Source organism: Lutjanus erythropterus, chromosome 23 (assembly GCF_056507025.1).
Source record: "Lutjanus erythropterus isolate fLutEry1 chromosome 23, fLutEry1.hap2, whole genome shotgun sequence".
Classification (NCBI taxonomy): domain Eukaryota; kingdom Metazoa; phylum Chordata; class Actinopteri; order Lutjaniformes; family Lutjanidae; genus Lutjanus; species Lutjanus erythropterus.
Window position 1 is genome coordinate 951,241 of NC_139339.1, and position 19,508 is coordinate 970,748.

The 19,508-nt window shown below is 39.9% G+C and overlaps 2 protein-coding genes across 2 annotated transcripts; one reads left to right on the forward strand and one right to left on the reverse strand.

Moving 5' to 3' along the window:
• The first annotated feature begins 119 nt into the window (after nucleotides 1–119).
• On the forward strand, nucleotides 120–11,734 carry LOC146305143 (uncharacterized). Its single transcript, XM_084712186.1, has 3 exons — nucleotides 120–429; nucleotides 2,068–2,774; nucleotides 8,742–11,734. The coding sequence occupies exons 1-3, from the start codon at nucleotides 412–414 to the stop codon at nucleotides 9,559–9,561; spliced, it is 1,545 nt and encodes a 514-aa protein (XP_084568312.1). The 5' UTR covers nucleotides 120–411; the 3' UTR covers nucleotides 9,562–11,734.
• Nucleotides 11,735–12,644: 910 nt separating this feature from the next.
• Nucleotides 12,645–19,017, reverse strand: gp1ba (glycoprotein Ib platelet subunit alpha). The gene is made up of 7 exons (XM_084712019.1): nucleotides 18,293–19,017; nucleotides 17,389–17,484; nucleotides 17,060–17,251; nucleotides 16,737–16,832; nucleotides 16,396–16,575; nucleotides 15,144–15,353; nucleotides 12,645–15,089 (listed from the first exon to the last, which is right to left on the reverse strand). The coding sequence occupies exons 1-7, from the start codon at nucleotides 18,464–18,466 to the stop codon at nucleotides 13,755–13,757; spliced, it is 2,283 nt and encodes a 760-aa protein (XP_084568145.1). The 5' UTR covers nucleotides 18,467–19,017; the 3' UTR covers nucleotides 12,645–13,754.
• Nucleotides 19,018–19,508: the final 491 nt, after the last annotated feature.

Here is a 19,508-nt window from a genome sequence, read left to right on the forward strand (position 1 = left end):
TAGTCATGTTCAAGATGTAATATTTCTGCCTTGGTATCATCCAACTTTTCCCCTTTCGGGGTCGAGTGTAGAAGGGAACCCAAGATTTGTGGAACTCTCGCGAGATTTGAACTCGTGACTTCATCGTTTACCTTTTACAAAGTAGTTCTGCTTTATAACGTGAGAATACTGTTGCCGCTAATGCGGTTAATATTTAAGATAAGAGGTGAACTTACGGACAGAAGAGACGTGGTCGTGGTTCGGGACAGATGACCACTCTCGTGAGATCTGTCGCGGGTCTGGGGTTCCCCTCTAGACGCGACCCTCCTCCGGCGGCCCTGCAGTGATGAGGGGGAAACATCATCGCACTGATGAAGAACATCAGCGGACATTTTGTCTGACTGCAGGACGGCGGACCGACGAAGAAGAAACATGAGTCCTTCACAAGAGGTGCGTTTTTAAAGCGCTTTGTGTGTTTCCTTCTGTGTGTTTGTTCATGTCTGCTGACATTAATACTTTACGCATCAACATTATTCGGGCTCGGTGTGACGTTTCATCACATTGAGCAGCTGCTTCCGGTTTTTCGCTCTTCTGAGGTTGACGCTGAACGTAAACAATCGCGAAGAAAAGCGCAGGTTGAATACAAACGTAGTAAACAGGCACTTTTTAGTCCCAGCAGTGAAATTTTGCATTCATGGTAAAATTTGTCAAGTGATTCTTGATAAATATAAGCACCATGTTATTAAACATCTTAACAAAGAAATAATGACTAAATCATTTGATATAATAACATTTATGAAGCATTTTATTTGTCCAAACACTTTTGTTCATGTCATGGTGTTTAGTCTGTAGAAACACCTATAAAAACTTCAGCATAGAAATGCAATCAAAAACAAAAAGGACAGCTTGTCATTTTCTGACGTAACTGTATCAACATCACGGCTTAAATTAGACTGAGGCCAACTGTAAGGAGTTGTTCAAATCTGTTAAATAATTGAGGTTTCTTTCTGTCTTCAGGGGCTGTATAGACATTAATTATGTGGTATTTTTCACCCCGATGAAAACAATCCAATATTAAAAGCCTACCTGGAATTATTTCTCTTTTTCTAATTATAATAACATCTTGAGATTTAATTTAGTCTTTCTCCTGCCATCACCATTACTGCATTTTGTTTGAATGAAAGAAGGAGAGCTCGCTTGTGCTTCTTACAGAGTGTGCCTGGATGATGTATTTCCACTTTTACGTCAGAACCAGTTGAGAGTGGGTACTGTGATTGGTTTCCTTTTGTGAGGAACAGTGTGTGGACAGTTGCAATTTAGAAAAGAAAAAAACAGCATTAGGTGAGTCAAAAGTATAATATTTGTCTTTCAGATGTAGTGGAGTGAAAGTCATAAGTTTCCAAAAAAACAAATACTCAAAAAATGTACTTAAGCACAATACTCAAGTAAATATACTTCGTTACTGTCCACCACTGGTAAGCAGCAATACCAGAGGCCAAGCTAAGCAGGACAGGTCAATGCTGAGCTAATGCTAACACTAGCGTTTTACCTTCACAACTTCAGCTTTTGTGCACTCATATTCCTTTCAGAAGCTTTGTAATCAGCCTTAAAGTGCCATGTCTTCTTGGATACGTAAAATAAATCCACGATAGATCCAACAACAAATATCTTCTGTAGTTATTTATCTATTTTTCCATGTTGATAGTTGTCATTAGCATGTTGTTAGCCACCCATAGGCAATCCCAAGATGCTCTGGGCTGAGACTGTTGACCAATCAGAAGCTTTCTTCCTGACTTGTGTCACCGTGCTGATCCATTGTTGTATTAATCTCAATATGAGATTGACCCTTCAAAATAAATTTTGTGGTGATGACAGTAATGAGCTCAACCCCGCAGCAGTAATGCCGTTATTGTCACAGCCCTAATGAGACCTAATAAAATTAGTTTTTGATTAATACTCATAAAAATAATTCTTATTTCCATGGCATTCAATGACATGATTTTTAATTACATAATGAAATAATAATTCCTAGAAACCGCTGACTTTTACTCTCTCTCTCTCTCTCTGTATCTTTTTCTGTCACTACAGAAACAAAGAGGCACAAAGATCACCAGACCTCACAGTTGTCCATACTGTGTAAAAGAATTCCCTTCATCACAACGATTAAAGATTCATCAGAGAGCGCACACTGGAGAGAAACCATACAGTTGTGAGCATTGTGAGAAAACTTTTTCTTCTTCAAACACATATAGAATCCATCAAAGGACTCATAGTGGGGAGAAACCCTTTAGCTGTGACCACTGTGGGAAAGCTTTCTCTCAGTCAGACCACCTCAAGGTTCACTTACGTATTCACACAGGAGAGAGACCGTATCACTGCAGACACTGTGAGAAAACGTTCATGTCTTCATCACACCGCAGCAAACACGAACGGATCCACACTGGACTGAAACCATACAGCTGTGAAGAGTGTGGGAAGAGATTCAATCAACTAGGTAATTACACAACACACCGGAATGTTCACACTAAAGAAAAAATCTACCCTTGCCAGCAATGTGGGAAAATCTTAAGTTCCTTCAGTTCATATCAGAATCACCAACGTATCCACACTGGAGAAAAACCTTACAAGTGCAAACACTGTGAGAAATCTTTCATTTCTTCAGCAAACCGCAGCGAGCATGAACGGATCCACGCTGGACTCAAACTACACCAGTGTCAACACTGTGACAAAAGTTTCTATACATCATCCAACCTCTTAGTGCATCAGCGTATCCACACAGGAGACAAACCGTACTGGTGTGACAAATGTAACAAAAACTTAACATGGGCATATCAACTGAAAAGACACAAGTGTGTCTAAACCAGATACCAAAAAAACAATTGGACCTGAATGTTTCATGATGTAGTTTGTAAATTAAATTAAATGCATTTGAGATATATTTACACATGTTAATGAGATTCTTGAGAATGTGCTCACACTGTATTGTGGTATGAAGTGGTAGTCAGTCCTTCCAGGAAGTTGCAATGTTGCAGTCGCAACAGTTCACACAAATTCAACCAATCCCTGTGAGTTCTGCATGAGCTTGCAATTGTTCTTGCAAAGAACACAAGGTTTGTCATTGTTACTGACATTTATCAGTGGTCTGTGAACTTTTATATTTTGTAATTTTGTGCTTGCTGTTTTTACTAAGCTACATCTCCAAAAAGATTTTGCCTCTTTGTGGAATACCCCCCAGGTGCACCTCTTCATTTCACAAATAAAGCATTTTCTATTGGAATTTTTGTACTCCTGAACCTTTTTGGTGAGGTACACAACAGAATGTAGTTTTATTCTCCCCTGAACAAGTTACCTTTCATTTTTAATGCTTTACATAAAAGAAAATAACAACCAAGCCTGTCCAGTGATTCACTGCACGCACAGCATCATCATGTCTTAAAAAGGGAATTATTTGTGAACTTGGAGCTCTGTGATAGTTTGATTTTCCTCCTATGTGTAATGAGCATTACACCTTCAGGAGGCACTACAGAGAAACACTGATTTCTGATCTGTTATGTTCTCTTTTACTTTTGTTTAACTTGTACTTTTTCAAAATGTGCTTGTGCTCTCTGTACTAGATTGTACTTGTTGAACTGTTCTTGTTTACAGTGTTCATTGTTAAGTTAAAAAGTTTTATTTAGCCGAGGTCTGTACAGCTATTTGTATTGACTTGATGTCCTGTCTTGCATTCATTAATCTTACTGTATATGATATTATTTAATTTTTCATGCATTAGATTTTAATGTTTGTTTTGTGAAATATACTAGTTATTTGTTTCTGTTTTTAATTATTCATAACTTTTTTTTCCATTTGATTTAATGAATGTTGAATTAAAACAAATAACATCTGGATTTTATGTATTTTATTTGTAGATGTTCAACATTGATGATTTTGACATTTTGATTAAGAATTGAAGAACTCTTTAATGGGTTTTAAATGGAATTAAAGGAAGAACCCTTTTGGAACCTTAATTTCTAAGAGTGTAGCTTCATACTTGTCCACATCTGCAGCAGGGCTGCATGTTGATTCTTGCCCTCCAGGTCTCCTCCCCACAGTCTCAGTGTTTGTTTCACAGAAATTGAGCCTCAAACTTTTTCATATTTTAACAAATGTTTTGTCACTTTTTAAGCTTTTGTCTGGACAAATGCAACTTTTTATTTCAGATTAATTTTTTATTCAATCAACAGTGTGCATCTTTTCAGTTAATTTCCGTGTTTGAAGAAGTTTTATATCAAAGTTGCTGTTACTCGATACTCTAATCATTCTTGGAAGAACACAAAATACAATTGAATACTTAAATAGGGCATTGGAAAGGCAATCTGATGTGTTTGACTATTTTTTACTCAGCAAGTTTGGGGAGTAACAAATTACATGTGATGGGATCTTGTAATTATTATACAAAATAAATAAATAAATGTATTGCATTACAGTTACAGAAGAAGATGTAATCATAGGACAGATACATGTGATAAAATGGTGAATAATTGTATTTTTTAATACATTTAAAATAAAGAACTCAACGTGGTTAATTTTTAAGAAATATCAAATATATTACTTGGTAATGACAACCAATTTAATAAACTGAAGCATTGCTGTACTTTGTAACTGCTGATGTTTGATACATTATCAATAGCAGACAGATGTTTCTGTTTCTCCAAATCTTTAGTCTAAATTTCTCCAAGCTTCCTCTCTGTTCTGCTCATCTCTCCAAACTAAGATCACAAATTTTCAGTTTTCCTCAACTGATAGTTGCAACTGCTAACAACTGATTAATCATTGATAATGTATGAATACAAAGCACTTTAAAAAAAAATCTGTTTTGTCTTTTTTCTTTTCTTTTTTAGTTGGTTTCCTTGTGTTCTCCCTCTCAGCCCTCCTCTGCAGCCTCTCTGTTTCTGTCACTGATTTCTTCAGTTGTTTCCAGATAAACAGATACAGACTGGTGAGCTGCTGTGTAGGACTGAACCATCCACACTTTGGCCTGGGGGGGTGTTGCTGCAGCTACGTGGATAGATTTAGCAGAAAATTTACGAACAAACACACCACTGCGTATGTTTGAAATTTCACGTATCTAAAATGTTAAATTAGGTTTCCTAAACCATTTACTTAGACAATTAATGTACTATAGGCTCATAAAGCATAAGCATTGTCGATGCTTGGTCTCATCCTGGCGAAACTCTCGCGAGATTTAAATTCGTTGTGTCTTCGTTGCATAAACTAATCACATTTTATAATGTAAAGTACATTGTATGACGTCGTGAGTAAGATTTAGGTAGATTCAGAGACAAAATATCTTTGTTTTGGGTTCAAGAAAGATCAGGAATCAGGTTGAAATGACCAACTCTCGCGAGATCTTTTGCGAGTCTGGGGTTCCCTTCTCGACGCGACCCCTGCATTGTTGTGAAGAGACCATTTTGTCTGACTCCAGGACGGCACACCGACGAAGAAGAAGAAGAAGAGGAAGAAGAAGAAGAAGAAGAAGAAGAATGAGTGCTCCAGAAATGGTGACTTTGTGTGATTTGTCCTCTGTGTTCGTTCTTGTCTGCCGACATTACTGTTTTTTACATGCGCGGCAGCTCACGGGAGCGCGCACGGCGAAAATGAAAACTAGCAGACTCTGGGCGTCAATCACTAATATCTGCGTGGAAATGTTCGTACTGTGCGCACGAGATAATTAATAAGCAACATTACCGTGTGGTTTGTGAACCGTTCTGATCTTATTGTATGTGAGTGTGTTCGTGAATCAGAGTCATTCCGACCTGACGGGCCTGACAGCTGTTTGCAATTAGCATACCGCCGCGCCCCCGACTTCTCTATGGACGAGAGCAGCCGCGCGTCACGTCCCGCGGCCACGCCCCCTCAGGGTGTCTGCAAAAACGGTCCGTCAGTTTGTGTGTCTGTGTCAAAGTCCTCATCAAACGTTAGCTAATGATGTCACTGAGAAAATGACGTGTGCGCCGATTGAGTCTGCAGATCAAAGTGAATCAGAAAATCGTTTTAGTGACGGAGTGACTAAAGTGTTTACTGTAAAAAATATATGTTCTTATTATACAACAGCTGTTTTTTGAATGGAGTTTGGTTCAGTAGCACCAAAACAACAAAATAAAGTGTCTTAGTAATGTCAAAAGTGACAGATCACTGTGGGGAGTGACAGATTACATGTAACGGGATTATGTGATCTGGACAGAAAAAAGGTTATAAAATGTTATAAAAAGTTATAAAAAATATTTAAAAAATATGTAATCAGATTACAGATACATTAAGTTAAAATGTGGATGATTAGATTACAATTTTAAAATAAAGAACAATATCCTACCATGCACAGTGCACACACACCTGACAATTTATTATCACGACCTCTAGTGAAAAACTGAGTCTTTGGGTTGAAATGTTGCCATTTTTTTGTCCTTAAATCAATCAGTTAATCAATAAACTGCACAAAACAATGGACAGAACCGCTGGACAAACTAATAAACCAAACAACCAACATGAAATGGGATTAAGTAAACTGAATTTCTTTGAGTTGTGGACAAAACAAGACATTTGAGGACGTCATCTTGGGCTTTGATCACCATTTTCTGATATTTTATGCACCAAACAACTAATCAATCAATCTAATCAATGAATTGAGAAAAAAATTGACAGATTAATTAATGATGAAAATAATCATCAGTTGCGGCCCTAAAAACGTTACATTACAAACAACTGAACCATATTTTATGTTGAGATAATCCAAAAGTAATGGAGAGTAATCAAGTTACATTACTTTAATACTGTGATAGTTTTAACTTAGATCCCCCTCCTACTTCTCTGTAGGAAAAGCTGACAGCCTTAGAACCCTGTGAGCACCGTCTGGGATTTCAGCAGGATTTTTTATTTGGTATTCAGTGTGAACATGTATTACAGTACTTAATTTGGGCATAAATACATTTTCCTGACTATTTTTACTGCCATTTCTGCATCACCTTGTCTTATCTTTACACATTTTTATTGAAATCTGATTTTTCCCTGAAATGATTGGTTGGTAAACAAGTTTCAGCTCTTGTTTTTTTAATCTGCGTCATTGTACACAGATCAATGCAGCAGCATGACAGGCTGCAAACTTTACAAACCGAGTCTCTGAATCACCGCAAACCACAAAACTAACAGTGATGGAAGCAGAGAAGAGTGATAGAAACGGAGCGCAGCTGATGAAACGCACTGCAGCGGTCAGTTCAGAGCACACAGCGAGATGCACACGACACTTGTTTTTGCCACTAACAGGCTCAGATTGTTCTTGTTAGAGTCTGACAACATCATGGAAAGGACTCTAACAGTTAGAGACATTTTCTAAAGGTTAAGATATGTTTTGTTAATCGGAAACAGCTGATTTATTGCTCTCATCAAACTCACCAAACTCCTTTGGCATCATCGCCAGCTTCAATTAAATTCCACAGAAATTAAATAAAACTTGCCAAAAACTTTTTTAGTTCATGTTTTTTCACTGTGCCAACAATCAGTAGATTTGGTTTGGTTGAAATAAATCCTTAATTCACAGCATGAAGGAGCGCAGAGCGTGCAAGACAGGCAGGGCCGTTTCTTGCAGACTGTGCATTTCCACAGGGGCCCTAAACAGTGTTATACAGTGATGACCTGAGTTCAGTAGCTGATCCACTACTCAGTAACCCCACTGATATTTGATGTAAAACTGTCACTGTCCAGAGATCAGTGGGGAAAACTTTACTCTGATACACACCATGTCACATATGTGTACACTTAGCAAGAATACCATATACCATATTACATTTTATAATTAATTTATTTTTTTCATTACAAATTTGCTACTAACAGTTAAAATAATCATTTTAAGGAAAATGCAGTGTTTCTCATTTTGGCAGATGTTAAACTGCAGATTCTTTAAATCCTGTAAATTTTCAGGATTTTCTTGACATAGAGGAGCCACAGTGTTTCCCATTTGTTGTCATTTTCAGAAGGCTTAATTTGCTGGGATAATTTAATGAAGGAAGTATTCTGGGAACAAACAAATATCTCTGGGAACAAATATTGCTAGTTAGTAAATAAGAAATTAGATTTCAGAACTTTACAAACAGGCAACACAAACACAAAAGCAACATATTACTAAAGAAATCTCCTCACCCTTAAAAATTGTGATAATGTGTGCAACTTTTTTTATACTGAGGCTGATGTTATCTCAGACTATACCTTGAGATATTTCTGGACTAATTATGCTCACTGGATTGCTGTGCAGGCTGCAAGCCATCTGTCAACACTAATGTACCGGACAGTCAAAGTTAGTATCTGTCTAAAGCTCTGCAAGGTCTTGCGAAGTCCAACAAGCTGTGTTAGCACCTTTCAGTGTTCTCTGGGAACAATTCTATTGCCATTTTCTCTATTTGCAGGGCGTTTTCTAAATGCTTATGTGCATGTATTCAATCAAATTGATGAACATTCTTACTTTGCTTGTATTTTGTCTGTTTATGTATGTATTTTTAAGGTGCATTGTGTTGAGTTCTCAGGGCCACTGTTGAAACCAGAAAAAACTTTTTATCCTCAACCCACCTCTGCACTTCACTTATTCTCTCTCTCTCTCTTTGTGTGTTGCTATAGAACCAGAGAGGCACAAAAGAACCCACATCTCACCGCTGTCCACACTGTGACAGAGAATTCCCTACACCATATAGATTAAAGATTCATCTGAGACTTCACACTGGAGAGAGACCGTACAGCTGTGACCAGTGTGAGAAGGCTTTCACCACTGTAGATTACCTCAGACGACATCAGCACACTCATCTTGAGGAGAGACCATACGGCTGTGACCAGTGTGGGAAAACATACAAAACGGCAGCAGATCTTACAGTTCATCAGCGAGTTCACACCGGCGAGAAACCATACAGCTGTGAGCACTGTGGGAAAGCTTTCTCTCACTTGTGCAACCTCAGGAGTCACAAACTCATTCACACTGGGGAGAAACCGTACCATTGCAGGCACTGTGAAAAAGCATTCATTTCTTCGTCATACCGCAGGATACATGAACGGATTCACACTGGACTGAAACCATACAGCTGTGAGGATTGTGGGAAGAGTTTCTCTCAACTAGGTCATTTCAACAAACACAGAAATAGCCACACTAAAGAAAAAATCTACCCATGTAAGCTATGTGGGAAAGTCTTAAGTTCCTCCAGTTCATACAAGCTTCATGAACTTATTCACACTGGAGAAAAACCTTACAAATGCAGACTGTGTGAGAAAACATTCTCAAAACCAGAAACTCGCTTACGACACGAGCGTGTACACACTGGAGAGAAACCATACAGCTGTGCACAATGTGGGAAGAGTTTCAGTAGTTCCTCTTCATATCACAAGCACAAGCTTTTCCACGCTGGACTCAAACCACACCAGTGTCAACATTGTGACAAACGCTTCTACACATTATCACAACTCTCAGATCATGAGCATATCCACACAGGACACAAACCATACTGGTGTGACAAATGTAAGACAAACTTCACCTGGACAACTCAGTTGAAGAACCACAAGTGTATCTAAACCAGACACCAAAATACCAAACCAGGGCCTCATTTATAAAAGTATTCTTATATTTGTACTTGAACTTTGCCTTAAAAAATGTCTGACGGTGTGCTTATATTTGATTCATAAAATACACTGAGCATAAAAACACCTTGCTTACGCAGGTTCTGTGAGGAAATCTTGTAACTTCTGCAGCTGTGATCTATAAATCTTAAATCAACTTAAAATTGACAGCATCTGCCTTACAATCAGCAATTTTGCTTTGACTATGCAGCACAAATGAAGATTTAGTCAGAAAAAGCCAAGTTGAAGTAGGGATTTATAAATAACTACTTATACATGGTCTTCTTCTTAAGTCGTACTTAAGATCAGATCCGATCGTTTCATAAATGAGGCCCTTGGACCATCATGTTTCATGAGTGATTTTGTAAATTAAATTAAATGCAGACAGATACTTCTGCATCATAATCAGATTCTTGAGAAATAAGCAGGGATAGAAAAAGATAAACGCACCATGTAGAATTGTTAAATCTCCAGGAGAGTTTCATGGCGATCCAAGTCTTAGAAGAGCTCAAGCTATAAGTAACATTGTCTATGGAGAAAAATGAATGGCACTTTTACTTCCAACTCAAATAATGTCCAAAACACTTGCTTTCAATATGTTAAAAAAATTCAGTGTAAGGTAAAAATCTTGAGATCAGAGGTTTGTATTTTGAGTTTTTAAGTTGCCAGGTGTACAAAGTACCCCAAGCTTGTCCCATGATGCACTGCATGCACAGCATCACTATGTAACAAAAAGACAATCTAGGATTCATTTGTGAACTTGGAGCTCTGTGATAGTTTCCTTATATGTGTAATGAGCTTTATAAACACAGGAGGGCACTAGAGAGAAATAATTGTCCCTGATCTGTCATGTTCTATTCATACTCGTGTTGTACTTTTTCCAAAATGTTCTCTTCTATTACTGTTCTATGTACTACATTGTTGTTTTGTCACAATACCAACAATTTTCCTTTGATACCAACAACAAGTTTAGTATCATGATACTTGATACCAAAATGATGTCTGAAATGATACTAGTTTGATACTTGACACTTAAGAGATCAGAAACAGAATGACCTAAACATACAGTTTGCTGCTGCAAAACCACACATTTACAATGAAATTTGAACTATGTAATTTTAATTTCATACATATTAGGACAAATTGCTAATCTATGGTTATATTTATTTGGTCAAATGTTAAAATATGACATATAGAGCTTCCCTGCACAACGGCAATGTAGTATTCTCTGAATAGTTTGAAAACTACGAACAGCACATCTACACTAAAACATTCCTGATGCTGCACAGTCACTTTTTTATTCACTGGCACAATGTTCACCATGGGTACTGATACGTTCCCCACAGTGTGCCTTTTTCACTGGTCATTCTGTGACAATACAGTTTAGAAGTGATATGTAGCTGGTGCTAGTATCCCTATGCAGCTGTTAAGTTATTAAATGTTTTAAAAAGCACTAAAATGAAAGCCCCAAAAACCTTTTACGTGTATCGCTTTTCAGTGTGGAAGGACAGTGTTGCCGCTCGCCCACAGACAGGGAGAGAGCAGGGACAGAGTGGAGCTTCTGGGGGAATAAATGCAACGAGTCACATTGGATTCTTTGCTGATTTGATGGACTTTGTGAGCATACAGACAGGAGAGTGAAAAGAAGAGAAACTGGAGAGAAACAACAGATAGAAGCTGAGTCTCGACTGCGCTGCTCAGTCAGAGGCTGAACTGAACACAGACAAATTCTCTGTGCTGCACAAAGTGAAAATTCCCTTCAGTTTCTGTGCAAATACACAAATACTGACCCGCAATAAGCATCAAACATTGGGAAATTCTAATACCGAACTGTTTTTTAATGAAAAGGTATCAAAATAATTTCAGTATATCATGCAACACTGCAAGATTGTACCCTGTAATCAATAATCTTCTATACATATTTAATACATTACTATTTTAATGTGTCTTGTGAAAAATAATACAAGTTGTCTTTTTTTAATGTTAAAATCCATTAATTTATTATTCGTTAGTCTCAATCAGATTTTGTTAAGTTCTGTTTTATTCAGTAATCGTGATGTTCTTTGTTCTTGCATGTTACATATGGGTGATTAATTCGTTGTTGTTGCAATTAATGTTTAATTAAAAAAATCCCTGATATATTGTGTTTCCACATCCTCTCACTGTTGAAGATTTTGAGCTGTTTTGGCATTTTGTTAAAGAAAATAGCAACAACAGGCTACACCCTCCTAAAAATGCACAAACATTTCTGGCTGCACCTGATTGGACAACCGCTCACTCATGAGCTGTCAAACATGGACGCTCATTAAAAAGCGCTGCCTTATATTACAAAAATCTGTTTGTCAAAATATTTTAGGCAAGGAAAAAGCTATGCAGTTGCTTCATCTCTCCTCATTTTAGATTGATTGCAGTTATTATAAAAGTTTTTCAGGTTTTCCAGAGGTGAATCATAGTGGATGTCCCTGATTTGCATGAAGTAGCTTAGATCACAACCAGACAGTGGTGGAAAGAATGAATGAAAATCTGTATTCAAGTACAATTACTGTTAAATTACTAAAACATTGCTCAATTACAAGTAAAAGTACTTACTTTTTAACCATTGATGTTTAAAAGATTTTCAACAGGGTTTCTGTTTCTCCAAATCTTCGGTCTGAATTCTTCCACCTGCCAGCCACTCTTACCTGATCACCTTACTCCACTCACCTGGCTCCACAGCTGCAGCTCATCAGCAAATCACCCTGATTTATAAACCAGTTCATTCACTTGGTGTCAGATTCTTCTCTGTTTCCATGCAAGACTTTCCAGCATTCATGTCCAACTTGATTCCCTGCCTGCTTTGTCTGTCTCCTGATAAAGAAGAATAAGAAGGCATACTTTATTAATCCCTGTTGAGAGAGATGTCAGAGCGAAGGGGCTGCAAACATACATACAGTCAGGCGCCTCGAGCAGTTGGAGGTTTACTGCTGGTTACCATGAATGGGAAGCGTGTAAATAAAACATCCTGTGGACATTTTTGCACAAACAACAGGACACATCTGTATTTCACATAGACTTTAATGTAAGAATTCTTCAAACAACTTTAGATAATGTACTTTTTGTGTTTAAGTGTAAAAAAAACAAACAAACCGCAGATCAAAGGAGACATTACATGACTGCCGTCCTGATCAAAACATATGAAGTGTCAAACTGTTGAGAGAGACTCTGCTTAAAGCGAGATTTTTAGTTCTGCTTATTACAAATGTTGATAATAATGTCAATTATACAAACACCAATTCAAAAAAGTTGGCATGTTGTGTAAAACATAAAAAAACCCTCAGAATTCATGGATTTGCCAAAACTTTTTGACCTACATTCATATAGAACAACAAGCAACATGGAAAACAAACAAAACAAACATGATCTGATTTAATGAATGGTTGGGAGAAAATACAACACAGTATTGAACGGTTAAGTAGGAAGCAGTGGACATTATCAATATTTGGTTCAGGGAGATAAAAAGGCTGCTGCAGTAATGGAAGCGTAGTTAGATGAAGGTGTTTCTGTGTATCTTAAAAGGTTAAAATGGAGTGAATGTTTGAGATATATCTGAGATGATTAAAAATTATTGTACAAACTTTGCGGTGTGCTGCTCAAAACTTGAACTGCCATCGAACCAGACAACTAGATTCTGTGCAACAGGCTCGGTGTGATCAAAAAGGGGACCAGAAGATGGTAGAATTTGTTTGGGGCCCAATGATAAAGATCTCTGTTTTATCTGTTTACAGCTGAAGGAAATTGTTGTCACATTTTTCTTTTACTTCACACAGACACTCATGTGGTGAATTCAGCATACTGGGTTCAGTGGATCGAACAGGGAGGTGCACCTGTGTATCAAAATCTAAAAATGACAGGAGCTGCTGTGATTTTTAGATAATTTGCCCAAGTGGAAGCATATATAAGGAAGATAAAATGGGTCTCATGATGACCCCTGAGGCGCACCGTACTTTACAGAAGCAAATGAAGATACACGGTTATTCACAGAAACGCAGAACCTCGTGTTCAACAGGTGAACCTCAGTCTGTTTAACAGGATGCTGTGATCTATAGTGTCAGAGGCTGCGGTGAAGTTCAGGAGTACAAGAACTGTCATCCAGTCCTGGTCCTAACTGATCACTGAGTGGCATCACCTTCAGGCGGCGTGGTCACTCCCCAGGGCATGCTGGGTAAGTAGTGCTCCAGCCACTCCCCCCAGCTGCTCCTGGGCTCCTCCTCCCCTCCTCCTCTTTTCACCTCCCACCCACCCACCACCCAGTCCAGCTCCTCCTTCCCTCCCTCTGCCTCCTCCCTCTCCTCCCTCAGAATGACACTGTAGCGCTTTTTGGAAACTTCTCCTCCCCTCCTCTCCCTATCCATCCCTTCATCTTTCCCTCCTCCCCTCCTCCCTCCGTCTCTTGCAGAGACCCGACACTCCTCCATCACATCCCTCCATCCGTCTATCTCCTCCTCTTTGCTTAATAGACGGAACAAAGTCTTCCTGTACACTCCCCCCTCTTCCCTCTCTCCTCTTTCGCCCTCATCCTCTCTCATCGCTCCTCCTCCTTTTCCTCCTGTTGGTTCTAGAGTGACAAGGACGTTTTCTTTCCTTCCTCCCTCCTCACCTTCCTTCCCACCATCTTCTTTCTGCGTGGCTTCTCCTCCCTCTGTGTTGATGAAGAGAACAGAGCGATACAGCGCCATCACTCCTCCTCCTCCTCCCACCTCCTTTTCTTCCCTCCCGCTGTACGTTAACAGCCTCACTCCCTCACCACCTTCCCCCCTCCTCAACAGCACCAAACTCAGGGGCTTGTACACCCTCCTGTACCAGATGACCAACCTCACCAGAGTCGCCAATATGCACACTGCGGACGCCACACACAGCAGCAGGCACCCAATGAAAAGCCAAAAACAGAACACGCCTGCACCTCCAGCACCACGTCGCTGCCTCTCCGGGTCGTGAATAACCCATGAAGGGATTGTGGTGGTTGTTGTGACTACCTGGAGTTTTGGTGTTGTGTATGTTACGGTTGAGGGGACAGATCTGGTCGTCTCAGCAGGTCTTTTTGGCACGCCAGTCGTCATGTCCGCTGGACTTTCAGTTGAGGGTCTGACAGTATGAAGAGTGGGACGAGTAGTCAAGGTATGTGAGTCAACCACTGGCACCTCACTTTTCACCACTGACCCTGAATAATCTGACCATTCAATAAGTCTGGTGAAGGACTGGTGCCAGGACCATGTGACTACTCTGTGGTACACAGTGTGGAGTTCTTTTATTAATGCTTGTGTAGCAGCTGAAGTCAGAGAAAAGTCAGTAGTAGTAGAAACAGGAGTTGTACTAGTAAGAACAGGTGTAGTAGCAGGAGGAGGAGGAGGAGCAGGAGTTGTAATAGGAGTAGTAGTAGTAGGAGGAGGACCAGGAGTTGTAGTAGGAGTAGTAGTAGTAGGAGGAGGACCAGGAGTTGTAGTAGGAGTAGTAGTAGTAGGAGGAGGACCAGGAGTTGTAGTAGGAGTAGTAGTAGTAGTAGTAGTAGTAGTGGGGGGAGGACGAGGAGTAGAATAAATCACAGTGGCTGGGATAGCAGTAGTAGGAATTGGAATCTTGTAAGGAGCCTTGGTAGTGATTGGCTGGTAAAAGTCTCCACTTGGACCCTCGGGCGTCACAGATGAGCACAGATCAGATACTTCCAGATGCAGCACAGGTGTGTACTTACGCCACTGTGGAGAGTCACACACCTGAGAACAGATCACAACCAAAAAAAGAAGTCTCAGTACATTTTCTGATCATTTTCCAAACCATTTAATTAGTTTTCAGGCTGCCGTTGGTTTAACTACACTTCTTTTTTCACTGTGGTGACATTTAAGGTCACTCAAGTGTCCTATTTTAAGAGTAACCAAATCACAAACCAAAGTCTGTGTGAAGCCGGTCTTACTGTTTACCAAAGTCTCCATCCGTCCAACTTTCCTTGGGGGATCCTGAGGTGTTCCTGGGCTGCGGTGGAGATATAATTCCTCCTAGGGAGGCAACCAGGTGGCATCCTTACGTGATGCGAGTCCCTCACAGATGACTGAGCTTCTCACTGTATCTCTAAGGGAGATGCCAACCAGACTTCTGAGAAAACCCATGTTGGCTGCTTGTATCCATGAGCTTGTTCTTTTGGTCATCACCCATCCTTCATGACCACAGGTGAGAGTAGGAATGAATACTGACCGGTAGATTGAGAGCTCTGCTCTCTTTTCATTACAACAGTGCAGTAAAGCCAATGCAACACTCCTGCTGCTGTGATTCTCCGGCCCATCTCACGCTCCATAGTCCTCTCACTCCTGCTGCAATGGCATCACTCCACCTGTCAATCTCAAGCTTTATTTTACGCTCAGTCATTAACAAGACACCAAGGTAGTTTAACTCATTAACTTGGACTTAACTGTCCATCTGCTGTTAGCTGGACTTTGATGCCTTGTAATGTCACTCTGTAGGTAACAGATGGTGACATCACCAGAAACCAAAACTCAACATCGTCAATATGAGGACTTAAGGCTTCACACAGATTTGGGTTCGTAGTTTGGGTACGTTCATGTTCTCCTTGTATTCTGTTAATTCTTTTTAGTTCGTAGTATTCTTTGAATTTGACTTTATTGTCCCCAAGGAGACATTAATTTCCACAGCACTGTACACACTGGTTAACAAACAAACAACATCAGACAGCACGTAACATGAAGTCAACCAAAGTACAGTCTGTGCTGTCGCAGCAGAACATGCGCCATAGCTTTGACTCACCACACTCTCTCCATCACTCTTGATATTCAGGCCATCTCGGACATAGACGTTGTATTCGTAGTCCTCAAGATACCTGCGCAAGTAATCAAGTGAACAGGAGCAGGCCCATGGATTGGCTGACAGGTAGAGATACGGCACCTCCTCCTTCTGGCTGAACCAATCATCTGGCATCACCGTGATCTGAAGTGAAAAGGAAATGTCCTGAAAACCTTTGCAGACAAGGAAATGATTGTCTGCTGAGGACTTGTAGCACCGGTAAGCGTGCATGCTCTTTAAACCACCTTTATTTGTCTGATTTTGTGCTCAAATACTTTAAAGCTCTGTGGTGTGTGTTCTCCCACCTTGTTGTTCTCCAGGAGGAGGGTCTCTATGGCAGGAAGTGGGTGGAGCATGAGCTTGGGAAGTACCTTGATATGATTGGACGACAAATCCAGGATCTAGAGGGCAGGACAGCTGGTCAAAAGATGGACCACTGAGGAGTCAAGCATTCCTTGTTAAGAAAACTAAAACTTCAGCTAACTTGGTACCTTTTTGATTCAAGCACTGAAATCGACTCCCCTCCTTTCATAGTGTGTTTCCTAACTTCCTAACATGCTACCTCCATGATGTGCATCCTAACTGTCTTCGCTAACAGGCTACAGTCACAACAAGCTAACACACTGACCTCCAGCTTGCTGAGTCCAGAGAAGGTGTGGTCGCTCAGAGAGTCCATGGCGTTGTTTTCCAGGTAGAGTTCAGTTAGACCTGGACAGGCGGAGAAGGAGCTGTCAGAGAGGGATGTAAGACGGTTTGAGCCCAGCCGGAGAACCCTGAGGGTAGGAAGGATCGGAGAACCTGTAGAGGTCACCGTTGGAACCTGGATACACAGAAAGTCATGAAGCCTTTTAAGTTAATATTTAAACATAACAATATAATAATATGATATCTACTGACTTGAACTGAATTCATTCAGTATTTGTGATTAGTTTTTATAAACGTGGTTCAGACAGACACCTTGTTGCCTGTGAAGTCGATCTCATAGATGTTCGTAAAGATCTGGAAGGAGGACCAGGAGAGACTGGAGAACAGGTTGTTGGGAAACAACAGAACCTAAAAACAGAGACAGTAAAAGAATTAGAGCTGTCAGGGTTTCCTGTCAAACTGTCATCTTGTCAGTCTCAAACAGGAAGCATGTGTCTCCGCTGCGGTCTCCTCCCGTCAGTCAAACACTCCATCCAATCAGGGTCGACTTCACCCCTGACACAACCAGAACTTCCATGTCCTGTTCCTGAAGTATGAAAACCTCAAAAATACATGGAAATTTGTAGCTACATGAATAAGATTTGATAGATGAATGTCATCACAACATGATGTCATGTAGTTCGCTTCATATGCTTCAATAAGGACGATAGTTTGAGGCGGCTTTGACGCTCCTGGTGTTATTTATGTACGTTGGGACAGCAGACAAAAAATATCATGAAAGTGACATTACTGTTGAGTTTTTTAAAAGTATGTTTTGGTGCTTTTATCACCACAAAACATTAAACATTTTGAGTATTTAGATATTTTTTGTTTTCTTTTTTGCATATTTTGTGTAGAGATAATATAAATAAAAAAATATCCATATTATTCTTATTAATTTAAGCCTTTTCTTTGTTAGTGTCTTAAACTATTTTAAAAAGTGCACAGATATCCTGATAGAACTCCAAATATTATTTCTGAAAACAAAAAAATAAACCTTCCTGTAATTTTTTTTCGTTCAGGACTTAAAGGACAGACTGGGGTTATTTGCAGTTGTCAGATTCATCCCTGAATGTTTTTTAAAAAGCAAACGTCTGCACATCTAATCTGACTCCATGTTGAGCTTGATGTTAATCTGCGTCTCCGTCCAGCAGCTGATGCTGTTTCGTGCTCTTACCTGGGTCGAGAGTTCGATGCCTGCTGGGATGTCACTGAATCCGGCCGCCGTGCAGTTCTCCCTCGGCCGGTGGTCCTTGTCCCTGTCGCTGTGGCAACCTGCCACCGCTCTAACCATGGCAACATGGGACAGGAGGAAGAGGAGGATGAAGAAGAGCTGCATTCTGAAAAACATCCTCAGCTTCTCAGACTGTATGTGTGTCTTAGTCAGACAGGAAAAACTAAGAAACTATAACATGTAAGTGTGCGTGTGTCAGTGTGGTTTGATTGACAGCTGCTGAAACAGGAAGTGTGATCTCACTCTGTGTTCAGTCGTTGCTCTGTTGATATCAGGCTGCAGCTCCTTTGTCACTCTCAGCATGTGTTCCTCTTTTTAGTTTTGTCTTCTCACCAGCTTCCTCATTGTGTTTGTAGCTCATTTTTTGATTTGAATGTTCGAGGCTTCCTGCTGCTTCTGGACACAAAAAGATAAAGTAGATGCTGTCGTCTCGCTCATGAGGCTCAATGTCAACTGACTTTCAAGTTTCCTGTGTGTGACATCTGCTGCTGAGTCAGCTTTCTGTTTGTCCATTAAATGTAAGTTTTGTGGGACAAAAAGCATCACACGTGCCAAATGTGTTACATTTGAACTAATCTCAACTTTAAGCAAAAGTCAGTCAGCACCTGTAGAAAAAGATGTTTTCCAAAAGGATTCTGATGTTTGTTGAGATCAATAAAAATCAGCTGTTTCTGTTTAAACCAAACGTCTCTTCCTGTTTATAAAAATCTCTCTGACTGTAGTGATCCTTTCTATAATGTTGTCAGACACTAACAAGAACAATCTGAGTCTGTCAGAGACAGAAACAGTGGTCAGCTGACCTGCGCTCTGCGGTGCGCTCTGATGAAGCGTCTGACGGCGCGTCAGCTGCGCTCCGTTTCTATCACTCTTCTCTGCTTCCATCACTGTTAGTTTTGTGGTTTGTGGTGATTTAGAGACTCGGTTTGTAAAGTTTACAGCCTGTCATGCTGCTGCATTGATCTGTGGACAATGATGAAGATAAAAACTAAGAACTGAAACTTGTTTACCAACCACTCGTTTATCTTCTCATCAGTCAACGGACACGTTGTCACAAGTGTGACAGCTAATATAAAACTATATTTATGACTCTGTCTCTCTAATTTGTAATTTTTCATTGAAACATTCTCACTGTGTGTTTTTATTAGCTTTTATCTGTTTT